This window comes from Urtica dioica, chromosome 1, assembly GCF_054948205.1.
Source record: "Urtica dioica subsp. dioica isolate 48M chromosome 1, U.dioica_male_clone48M_v1_H2, whole genome shotgun sequence".
In the NCBI taxonomy this organism is placed as follows: Eukaryota; Viridiplantae; Streptophyta; class Magnoliopsida; order Rosales; family Urticaceae; genus Urtica; species Urtica dioica.
This window is the reverse complement of record NC_142756.1, coordinates 50,263,702-50,276,309: the sequence shown is the minus strand read 5'-3', so window position 1 is coordinate 50,276,309 and position 12,608 is coordinate 50,263,702. Positions and strand designations below refer to the sequence as shown.

The following is a 12,608-nucleotide window of genomic DNA, read 5'->3' as shown; positions in this document are numbered from 1 at the left end:
GAGACTGTACAAAGTTAAACGTGTATGGCTAAGTGTGCTAGACTTGGACGTATTATCTATTTCGGGTCTCTTCTTGACTTAGTTTTTTTACTTTTTTGATTTTTTTATATTTTCAATCTTCTTTTTGCCTTTTACAGACCCACAAGTAGTGTAATTTTCAACTCAGATATACTATTTGACAGAAGGAAATAGGGAAATATGTGTATTAAAAAAATTCATCAACCTATAATCTCCCCGCCAATTATTTTAAAGTGTTTGTAAAATTTAATATGTAAAACAGCAAGAGAGCACTTCAGTAGAAATTAATACTTTTTAATCACTTATTATTATCTTTGCTCTATATGTTGAGCAAACGAGGAATCAAGCCTAAGAAAGATTATTTAGTCATGATTATTAATCTTTCATCAAATCAGAGATTATTTCCCTTGATTTTGCTCCCATTCTTGCTAAGCCGATGTCTCGTGTTCTGCATAGCCAAAGACACCATCACATTTGAGAGCTCACTCAGCGACGACGAGACAAAGGATTCTGTGGTCTCGAAAGGAAAAGTCTTCGAGCTCGGGTTTTTCAGTCCCAATGGAAGCAGTGATAACAGAAGGTACGTTGGAATATGGTACTACAGATCAAAGCCAGAGACAGTCGTTTGGGTTGCCAACAGAGACAGCCCGGTTTCAGGCTCAGGAGGGGTTCTTTCGATATCGAAAGACGGAAATCTCCGAGTCTCGGACAAATCCGGAAAGATTCACTGGTCCACGAACACGAACACGAACACAAACGTGGACGGGTCTTCTGGTACCGAGGCCGCTGAGCTTGCAGATTCAGGGAATTTAGTTCTGAGAAGCAGCTCGGGAGTGATTGTGTGGCAGAGCTTCGAGAACCCGGCGGATACATTTCTGCCGGGAATGAGGCTGGACGAGAACCTGTCGCTGATATCGTGGAGGAGGCGGGACGATCCGGGGCCCGGGAACTTCACGTTCCAGCAAGACCAAGAGAAGAGAAACGAGGTGATCATTCTTCGGAGGTCGGCCAAGTACTGGAACAGTGGGGTCTCGGGCCGCTTCATGAGCATAGACGAACTGCCTCCCGCCATCCTCTTCCTTCTCAACAACTTCAGCTCTAAATACGTCAACAACGACTCCGTCCCCCACCTCACCCCCTCTCTCTACAGGTATTTCCCATATTTTTCTATTCAAATTAAGTCTTCTTTTTAACATACGCTCTTTTTCATCAACAATTAGAGGAGTAACCCATGATCTGACCCTTTTTAAAGAGCACAAAGTATATATCTCCAGTCGATGTGAGACTTCTTACTACCAAAACCCGTTTAGCAAGATTCGTTTGGAGCTCGGATTTTGAAATAAAAATAGAAACTTGATGGAAATTGCGATGGATTTCAAGATTATCTAATTGTATTTTAAATGGAGTCTACTTTGAGGAAACAATGTGGAGAGAGTGAGATTGAGACATACGTATTTCCCCTCAACATATGCAGATTGATTTTGATTTTGATTTTCTTCTACTAGAATTTTTATCCATAGTTACATTTTTCCTCAAATCTTCTTTCCTTTTATTTTCCTCATTCCAAGCGACGTAAGAAAATACAATGGATTCTCGTATTTTTTTTTTCCTACTCAGATTTTCGGTTCCAAACATACTCTTAAAGAAATTTTTATTTTAAGTGGTTAAAAGTGAGTATGTTATTGTTCAGGAACACGAGGCTAGTGATGAGCGAGTGGGGCCAGATTGAGCACTTATTGTATAGCCCCGAGACGGGGTCGTCGTCGGCGATCTGGGCCGAGCCCAGGGACCGGTGCAGCGTCTATGACCCGTGCGGGGCTTTCGGGGCCTGCCACAGCACAAACAACTTGCCCTGCAAATGCCTCCCGGGTTTTGGGCCGGCCTCGCCGGACAGCTGGCGCGCCGGGGATTACTCCGTTGGGTGTGTCAGAAAGACGAACAATGAATGCCACAGGACCGAGGAATTCTTGGACCTGAGGATGATGAAAGTCGGGAATCCGGACTCGGAGTTCAAAGCCGGGAGCGAGACCGAGTGCCGGGTCGAGTGTCTAAATAACTGCCACTGCCAGGCCTACTTGTACGATGATGCTGACGTGGCGATGGATCGCGGCGGGGTTCCCGCTTGTTGGATATGGTCGGAGGAGCTCAACAACCTTCAGGAAGAGTACGAGGGTGGTCGGAGCCTCCATGTCCGCGTGGCCCTAACTGATATAAGTTAGTTTTGTGTATTTTATCATCGATTTTAGTATACAAAAGTGTAGGTAAACCTAACCGATTGTATACGTGCATACATCAAATAATTTTTCAGAGGCGACTGACAGGAGTTGTGAGCCTTGTGGAACAAACCTAGTGCCTTATCCTCTGAGCACAGGGCCGAAATGCGGAGACCCATCGTACGAAAGCCTCAGCTGCAATGCCTCCGATGGCCAGCTCAGCTTCACGACTCTCAGCGGAAGCTACGAAGTCACGAGCATGGATACGCACAAACGCACATTCTTCGTCCGACTCACAGGCGTCAACAGATGCGAGAATATCTCAGCCGGAAACTACTTGCAGCTCAACAAGTCCTCGCCATTCCACGTGATGAGCGGATGCAACTCCAACGTTGCGAGTTTCAGAGCCGAGTTGGTTTCTAAAAACGGCGTCGAATTAGAAGTTTCTTGGGATCCCCCACGAGAGCCCAATTGCTCGTTACTTTCAGACTGCAAGGATTGGCCGAATTCAAGCTGCAATGCCACTCGGGATGGCACGAAAAGATGCCTCTGCGATAAAAAATTCCGATGGGATAGCCTGGGCTTGAAATGTTCTAGAGGTAAAATGACAAGTCTCAAGATTTGTTTCTGTAATTTACATGAGATATTTAGTAAAAAAAAAAACAATTCTTCTTGTCTTCCGTTTTAGTTGATGGAGAAAAAGGTGGTCACAGATTAACAGGGCGGGATAAGTCATTGGCTCTGATCATGCTAGCATTCCTGATATGCACATTTTCGGTCGGCTGCTTTTTTTGCGTCAGAAGAAGGGTGGTCAATAGACAACAAGGTAAGAAAATAGTAGGAAACAATGCAGTTTTTATCGAGTTAGATACCGAAAAAAAAAGACTGCTAAAATGTCTATTTGAAAATTTTACACAGTTTGTCTTTAGCTGTAAAAACATTACTACTCGTAAAAAATCAAAGGCACCCTGAAAGTTTTGGTGATCCGAAAGGGCTTAGTCAAGCCCGGAAGTCCAGTTGAGCGAAAAAATCTAATATTCGTCCAACACAATTGCAGATTGAGGGATTGGATAGTAAACTCTATACTTTTCGAGTTTACGCCTATGGTTACTCTATCTTTTTTACTTTTCTAATTTTCCGAAAGCTCTCCAATTGAAACATATTTTTCGACATAGTAACTTCCTTCTATCCCGGTTTTTTTCCCTTCACAAGTTACTGTTTTATTGTCATTGATCCAAAACCAGTGCGTTTTGATTCAGGACGCTTGGATAGCCGGAGAAGTTTCGAAAGGAATAGCGTGCTTCAAAGGTATAGCAGCGAGAGACGAGCCAAAAGCCTGATTGGATCGGGGCAGTTCAAAGAGGACGAAGGAAAAGGCATAGAAGTCCCTTTCTTCGATCTGGAAGCTGTCCTAAATGCCACGGATTGCTTTTCGAATGCCAACAAGCTAGGGCAAGGAGGGTTTGGGCCTGTGTACAAGGTTAGCAAATGACTGATCCGTTTCCGAGGACTCACTCATAAACTTGATTTCATTTTCTTCCTGGGATTTCGTTCAGGGAAAGCTCACGGAAGGACAAGAGGTCGCTGTGAAGAGGCTTTCGAGCGGGTCGGGACAAGGCCACGAGGAATTCAAGAATGAGGTTTTGTTGATTGCCAAGCTTCAACACCGGAATCTTGTCAGGCTGTTGGGTTATTGCATCGAAGCAGAAGAGAGGATGTTGATATACGAATACATGCCCAACAAAAGCTTAGACTCCTTCCTATTTGGTTAGTGTCTGTGTCCTTTTACAAACAACAATTCTCACTATGTATATGCTTATGAATTAACAATCTGACCATGCATGCCAAATAAATAAATAAAAAGATCGAAAATTAGGCGTGTCACTGGATTGGGGTACGCGCTTCAACATCATTTTGGGGATCGCCCGAGGGCTTCTCTATCTCCATGAAGATTCGAGGTTGAGGATTATCCATAGAGACTTGAAAGCTAGCAACATTTTGCTGGACCAAGAGATGAACCCTAAAATCTCCGATTTCGGATTGGCCAGGATTTTTAGCGCCAACGAAACCGCCGCAAACACCAGAAGAGTGGTGGGAACATAGTAAGTTTTTCTCGTAAAAAATAAGTTAATGCTGTGTCATTACGAGCTCGATTAAATTCTTACTATATACTTCGTTCTATTCAGTGGCTACATGTCTCCAGAATATGCATTGGACGGACTATTTTCGGTAAAATCTGATGCATTCAGCTTCGGAGTTGTTGTAATTGAGATCATCAGCGGGAAGAGGAACACCGGCTTTTATGAGCCGGAACAAGGCCTGAGCCTCCTAGGCTATGTATGTATACATTATTCTGACAAAGCAACAAACTTTTTTTAGGGTTAACTAAAATAATTCAACTATCTTTTTAGCAGTTATTTTTATATATATAAAAAAAAAATTAAGGTTATCAAACTAATTCAAATGTATCTCTTGAGTTTATTTTTCATACTTTTTAACATATCAAAACACATCTAAAACCTAAGCTAAATATTGAAATTTCCCATAAGAAAGTGATATATTTTAATGAAAAAGTTATTTCAAAGTATTATTGTTTAATTATATATTTCATCTTTATATCTCCCTTTGTCTCATGATCATTCGAACAATTAATTTATGTCTAGGCGTGGCATATGTGGAGAAAAGAGAAGACAGAGGAATTGGTGGAAGAGACAATCCGTGAAAGCTACAAGAAAGAGGAGTTTATAAAGTGTATGAACATCGGACTTTTGTGCGTCCAAGAAGATCCGATCGACCGTCCAACGATGTCTAAAGTGGTTTTCATGCTCGGAAGTGAAGCTGCTACGCTCCCAACTCCCAAACAACCGGCCTTCATCCTTCGCCGATGTACTCCTTCCACTGAAGCTTCTTCTTCCACCAAACCCGAAACATTCTCCCACAACGAATTGACTGTCACTTTAGAAGTTGGAAGATAACATATAATAAAACTCTCATCCTCATTTTTTTTTCTTTTGCTTTTCTTACTTTCTCCCCAGAGACTCGAACTCAATGTCTCAAACTAAACAAAATGAAGTGAATGAACCTAGCTACCCCACTTCGTCAATTTTCATTATTATTTTATCATTCTAATATCATCATAAAACTATCCCTTTATTAATTGCCTTGCATTTCGTGCCCACGTACTTTTTCAATGGTTTCATGTCCTCATTGTTTGTCAGTAGGGTTTTTCTTCTGAGCTTAAGAAATTTCTATATTTTCTAGCACTAGGAATCTACAATCATAGATGATGAGGTCATGATAACGTCGATGTACAATTAAACTGAACATCCTCAAGTAGCGCTTAGACCACACATGATATATATATAATGTTTTTTTCATACGTTCTCTCTAAACTTGGTAGGTTGATTTTTTTTTTTTTAATTTTTCTTTAGCAGCAACAGCGAAAAGTTGGCACCGTGATACTTTATATAAACAAAAAATTAGCCAAATAAGCCATCAAAATTCTAAAAATTGCTAGATAACCGACCTTTTGTAATTTTTTTGTAAATAGTCACTTAAACTTATTTACGACACTAAAAAAAACAAAAAATACAAAAAAAATTCCCGCCTATTTTGGATTTTTTTAAAATCTTTTTGAGTGCTGTAAATAAGTTGAGGTGATTATTTACAGAAAATTAACAAAATGTTGACTATTATACAAAACGCTATATAAGTTAAATGGCTATATAGCTAAAAGACCTTTATATAAAATGATCAAGCTTATTTGGTATTTAAGTACAAACTCGTCATTTTACAAATGGTCCAGCGGCTAAATGGCCAAATAGAACTTAAAGATTTTCAAAATAGCCCAAGTTTGCCAAGTTCATGCAAAATGGCCAATGAAGACACGACTAAAATTAATGAAGGTAAGATTAAAATTAATGAAGGTAGGATTAAAATTAGTGAAGGCATAATTAAATTTAATGACAATCTGGAAATCCAATTCGTGAACAACATGAACACCGACGCGTTAATGGCGGAGCTGGCGATCGTCTTCTCAGGCCACACGTTCGAGCGAGCATGCGCCGATGCTTGCAGAGCTAGAGAAACTCTCCGATCATGTCCGACTCCTCCAGCGCGGATTTCACCTCTGTGATCCCGAACCTAGCTCTGAAATCCGCCATCGCCGCCTGACGCGAGACCTCCTCCGCCGGAGCTCCGGTTCCGCCCGATCTCGTGCGCGAGGTCAGCGGCTATCTGGATCCGCGAGATCCAGGTGTCGAGGACGGTGAAGTTAGGGTTTCTAGGGTTTCAGAGGCAATCGGTGAGGCGGACTCCGGCGAGAAAGTCGTAGACGGAGGCGCCGAGGAGATTGACGATGCTAGTATGGTGGCTCCGGCAGATGACGGCAATGCGCTGGCGGAGGTCGGAGTTGTCGATCTCGCCGAGGCTGGGGCTCCTCAGATCAGGGACGGGGCTGAGGACCGAGAGCTGAGCGAGGTTGGAGCTGGGGCTATTTTACCAAACTAATGAAACTATGGCTATTTTGCTAAACAATTAGTTTGAATTGGCCATTTCATACTAATTTTCCTTTTACAAATTAAAAAATAAAAAATTCATATTTGCATATTTGTCGTACAATTGATATTTCATACCAAAATTGATAGAAAATGGGCAAAAGAACTAAACTTCTAACGGTCACACATCTAAAAAACTTTTTTTCTTCCCTTTTCATTTACAGATTTCAGTGCTTACGAGCAGAAATGAAGCTATTAACAACTTAGGCTATATGAAGATATAATGAACTCCACTTCACTACTTTTGTCGTCGTTCACGCATATGCAACAAAGATTTGTGTTGTTAAGACATCCTGCCTCTTGTGCGCAGACTATTATTCTGACAAGTTTCCAGTTTTTTCAGATTGACTTGCTGGTGTCTTTATTATGTAATATTCTTTCGAGTTTGGGTAAGGAAACCCTAGATAGACTTCCAGGTTTGTATGACTGCTATAAAAGCCTTGCGCTACCCCCTTAGCAGCCTTTGATGCTTTATCAAAATGCTTTGGACTCTTAGACGTGCACGACTAGCGGACTGAGAGACTTTGTGTATTGATAAGAATGGTGTTATTCATCAAATACTATTAGAGAAGATTGAGTGTTTGAGTGATTTGGGTTCTGTGTTTATGTGATTGAAGACTCACGTGCGATTGAAGACTGAAGACGACCGAGCATATGTGTGTGCTCGAAGAGTGGAATTGAGACGGATCTCAAATTCAGGGGGAGTCCCTGGTCTAGGGATTCAATTATGGTAATAGTTTCTAGGGCTTTGATTTTGTGTTGTAATCATATAAGACTTTGCTTGTATTATTGACTACAATATAGTGGAATTCTTTCCACTGGCAGAGTGCCCCCATCGAACTGGGTAACCATATTGTGTATCTTTTCTTTATTGCACTGTTTGTTGTTTATCCTTTATCTGTGTTCAAGCAAGTTGTCGAACACATTGTCAATACATTGTGTGTGACATCTTGTCTTTGTGTCTAGTCAGAATTTCAATTGGTATCAGAGCAGGCACCTAGATGTTTGGGTGGTTTCCTGGGTATTTTATTCTGATTACCTGAAATGGATAGTTCCAGAGAAGGAGGGTCGATCAATCGTCCTCCGGTTCTTGATGGAACCAACTATGGTTATTGGAAACTCGTATGAGCGCCTTTATGAAATCTCTCGACAGCGGGACTTGGAAGGCAGTGATCCATGGCTGGGAAGCTCCTGTTTTTGTTGATGACAAAGGGGCAGTGATCGGTCCCAAACCAGAGAAGGACTGGAGCCCTATTGAAGGTGATGCGGTATTGGATAACTCTCGTGCACTCAATGCTATATTTAACGGGGTTGATAACAATGTTTTCAGGATTATAAACACCTACACGAGTGCCAAAGAAGCTTGAGAAATCCTTGCTGTCGCCTATGAGGGAACCAAAAGTTTGCGAGCAGATGCTTCAGTATCTCACTACAAACTTTGAAGCACTCACTATGTTTGAAGATGAATCCGTTGCCAACTTCAACGTGCGTATTCGAGATCTCGCCAATGAGTCCTACTCTCTTGGCAAACCTATGACGGATGAAGATTTGGTCAGAAAAACCTTGAGGACATTAAGCCTAAGATTCGAGATGAAGATCACTGCAATAGAGGAGGTTCATGACCTTAAAACGCCGAAGTTTGATGAACTTATGGGATCTCTCATGACCTTCGAGCTATCTCTTCCCAAGATCGAGAAGAAACACAAAGGAATGGCTCTCAAAAGTTCTATCCATGATCAGAAGGAGCAGGTATACTCTAATTAAGATAATGAAATTGATGATACTATTGCTATGTTGGCCAAAAACTATAGCAGGGTTATGAAGAGATTCAACCAGATAACTGGGAAGAATGTCTCGCAAGATGTCAAAGACAACTTCCAGCAAAAGTTCTAGAAGAATGGAAACCTTCACAGAAACGGAAGAGGGGGTGAACGCTCTCACAATACTGCTGGAAAAGGAAAATGTATACAGTGCCACGAGTGTGAAGGCTATGGACATATTCAGAAGGAGTGTCTTAACTTCTTGAAAAAGCAGAAAAATGGTTACAACACCACTCTTTCTGATGAGGAAGAAGAAGATAGTGACTCTGACCAGATAAGCAATTTTATTGTGTTCACAGCTTCTATTCCTACTCATAAACTTGAATCTATTGATGAAACTGCTGAATCCTCAAAGAAATTCTTTTCTGATGATGATCTTTATGATGATACTATGAATGATGCATATAATGTCTTACATACTAAATGGGTTGAAGAGTCTCAGGTCCTTGACAAGCAAAATGCTTTCATTCTCTCTCTCTTACTGAAGAAAAGACAAGGCTCTTAGAAACCATTATTGATCTAAAGCGTGAAGTCAGCCGCTTAAATGGGGAACTAGACCAGATGAAAAAATCTGTCAGGATGTTGAATTCTAGCACTAACAGCCTAGATAAAATTCTCACTGTTGGGAAACCTGCGAAGAACATGAAGGGGTTTGGGTATACTCATGGTGCTTCCACGTCTCAAACTACTTTTGTCCCCCAAAAGTCTGCTGACCAGATGCCGCGCAACATGTCTTAGACATCTGGTAGTAACAAGTTCCGGAATCAACATCGGTAGCATCCTCACAGACCAGACCGGTCTCTCGTCAACAGACCTCATTGGGTCTGCCATCATTGTGGACGAAAGGGTCACATTCGGCTTTTTTCCTATCGCCTATATGGGAGGAACCTTCATCAACATCAATCTTCGCACAGGCAGCCTCTACCACATCGTCAACCCACTCCTCGCATGGAATGAAGAGTGAAAAATGCATCCTATTGCACCAACATTGCATACACCTCTCTGAGTGCCTCCACTGCCAGTGATTGGTACTTTGACAGTGGTTGTTCTCGCCACATGACCGGTGTTCAGGACTTCTTGTCCAACATAAAACCTTACTCTAATTGCCATGTCACCTTTGGTGATGGAGAGAAGACCAAGATCATCGGTAAAGGTCACCTCAACTATCCTGGTTTTTCTTGTTTAACAGAGGCATTATTGGTTGAAGGTCTCACTGCTAATCTTATTAGTATCAGTAAACTCTGTGACTTTAACTTACGTGTCAATTTTACTCGTGATAAGTGTGTGGTGATAAATGAGAAACATGATGAGCTTATGAAATGAACCAGGTCTCAGGACTACTGCTACATGTGGTCTCTAGAAAAAAAACTCTCAGGTCACCAAGTGCCTCTTGTCCAAGGTAGATGAAGCTAAGCTATGGCATTAAAAACTTGGTCATTTGAACCTTAGAAGCATGCACAAAATTATATTCGAGAAAGCCATTGTCGGTGTCCCTGATCTAAAGATTGTTGAAGGAAAAATCTGTGGCGATTGTCAGATTTGGAAACAGGTCAATAAGTCACCCAGGATGGTGCAACATCTTACCACCTCGCGGGTTCTAGAACTCATTCACATGGATTTGATAGGACCAATGCAGGTCAAAAGCCTTGGTGGAAAGAGATACGTGTTTGGTGTTGGAATCGATCTAGGGTTTAAGAAAATAATTAACGCTTCGGTAAGCGGCGGAATTTTAAAAATTTTCTTTTACAAGTAAAAACGGTTTTTTACTAACCTAGACAAAAGAGCAAGTACACGTAATTAAAAACTATTATGAGCTAAGAAGTTTACTAACCTTTCTTGAAGCTTGAACTTTGAAGAAGCTTTTGGAAAGTTTGCAACGCTCGTCTCCCCTCGCAGCACGTCTCTCTTTCTTTCCTCGGCACCTCGAGCAACCACGAAAGTTTCTATCACTAAATCACTCGAAATAAAGGAATTAGTGAGTGGACACTTTTAAACACTACGACTTAAGAACGAGTCTTGAAGTCGCAGAGCTAAACACTAGGTCAAATGAGGACCTAGGTGCCAAAACAAAAAATAAAAAATAAACTAGAGAGAGAGAGAGGAAGGGGCGGCCAAGTCTAGAGAGAGAAGCTCTCAATCTCTAAAACTTTGGATGAATGAAAAGTGAGGAATGGGGCTCCTATTTATAGGAGAGGTTTTACCTTCAATAAGGTAGTTTCCTCTTCTATAGAATATCACATATTCATGAGCAAAAATCCATTATTTCCCATTCCATTTTGGGCGCCCAAGGCAGCCTCCTAGAGGCTTGGATTTGTTTCCTTTTTTTTGTTCCTTGGCTTGCCTTTTTCTCACTTGGCCGATTACCCTAATGCATACACATGCAAATTTGTTTCCTCTTTTTCTTTTGGCAAGTATCTTGATACATTTATGCACAAAATATTCTCTCTTTCCTCTTGGGTGGTGGGCGCCTATTCTAATACTAGAAAGGCCTTCTAGAAGCTTTTCCACTTGTTCATGACAACATGAAAAAGGCCCATTAAGAATTTTCAATAAAATTCTTATGAAATGAAATTAATCCACAAGGCCCAATTAATCTTATTATGGCCGAGCGACATTAAGTCATCAAATGAACTTGTCAAAAAATTTATTGACATTCATTTCATCATATGTCTCAAAAGACAAAAATACCTTTTTGACAATTTTCGTTCTTGTTTTGACTTAGCTTCCAGTTTAACTATTCATACTCGATGTGATTCGTGACAGTGACCTCATGGACCCAAATGAACAAAGCTTGAGCTAAACACTTGGACTCAAAAGTTCACAAACCTTTTCCAAGTTTAGCTTAATGCCAACTGACTCCTCTAAAGAGCTGACACTGAAAATCTCTCGGTTCAAATGAATTTATTTTCTACTCAAGAATTCGACCTAATTATGATGAGCGGATCCACTGAATATTATCTATGTTTACCCTTCATGAATGTCATCAGCTAGTCGGGATTTACTAAATTACCATTTTACCCTTCTAGCTGTTATTTCCTCAACTCCTTTGTCGCTTGTGAATAAGTTAGAAACAATGTATTGACGAGGAGCTAACAAGTCACATTGTTTCATCCAAAAGAGTCAGGACTCAATTTGGACACTGGCCAGTTCATTTATTCACACTCCAAGGAACAAAGCATGAGGTGACATACATTGCATTTCAGCAATCTTGTACATGAATTCCATATCTATGAGAACTTCACAAAGTTACTCATGACATTCTCACAACTTAGTACTTCACCAATAGGCCCTGTTCGGAATCACATAGTGAGTCCGAACTCTGACTTTCTCAAATTAGAATACTAAGTTGTGAAATGGCATGTCTCATTTCAGGATTAAGGTAAGCATGATGCAATTCATACATAGTGACTTCGAGACATAAGAGGTTAAATGGTTTGTTCTTATCTTGTCTCTAGAAGTGCACTGGTCAATTCAGTACCTTCGGAAGATACCTAAAAGAACTATAGAGTCTCCAACTCGCAATGCCTCATAACCAGACATCATAGATTCTTCTAACAATCATACTGAGGTCAATAGTCCTTTGACCCTAAGATCGCGAATATATCGTTTTAAGCAAACTACGAAGAGTTTGTTCATGCAAATCTACATTTGTCTCTTCGTAAGTTGTTAAGTTTGTTTATGGACTAAAAGACTAAGGTTTTATCATAAAGCTTCAAACAAAGAAAGAATGAATGAACGTTTCAACTTTATTATTAAATGAATAGGCAATTACAAGCAAGAGTCTTCATGAGACTTTATTACATCAAATGTACAAAATAAAGACACTACTACTCTTCTTGTGGGCACCATTGACAGCATTTGGTGTGTCGATGACTTCTCTAGGTATACTTGGGTTGATTTTATTCATGAGAAATTTGACACTTTTGCTGTTTTTGAAGCTTTATGCAAGCAAGTACAAAGAGAAAAATGAGAAAGCATTGGCAAAGTGGTCGGAATCCGGA

The 12,608-nt window shown here is 40.7% G+C and overlaps 1 protein-coding gene across 1 annotated transcript; it reads left to right on the top strand.

The window, feature by feature from the left end:
- The first annotated feature begins 340 nt into the window (after positions 1-340).
- On the top strand, positions 341-5,360 carry LOC149408037 (G-type lectin S-receptor-like Serine/Threonine-kinase). Its single transcript, XM_089616166.1, has 9 exons — positions 341-1,168; positions 1,709-2,232; positions 2,327-2,830; positions 2,920-3,057; positions 3,476-3,711; positions 3,788-3,998; positions 4,096-4,333; positions 4,418-4,568; positions 4,895-5,360. Exons 1-9 carry the CDS (start codon positions 342-344, stop codon positions 5,204-5,206), a joined length of 3,141 nt encoding a protein of 1,046 aa, XP_089472292.1. The 5' UTR covers position 341; the 3' UTR covers positions 5,207-5,360.
- Positions 5,361-12,608: the final 7,248 nt, after the last annotated feature.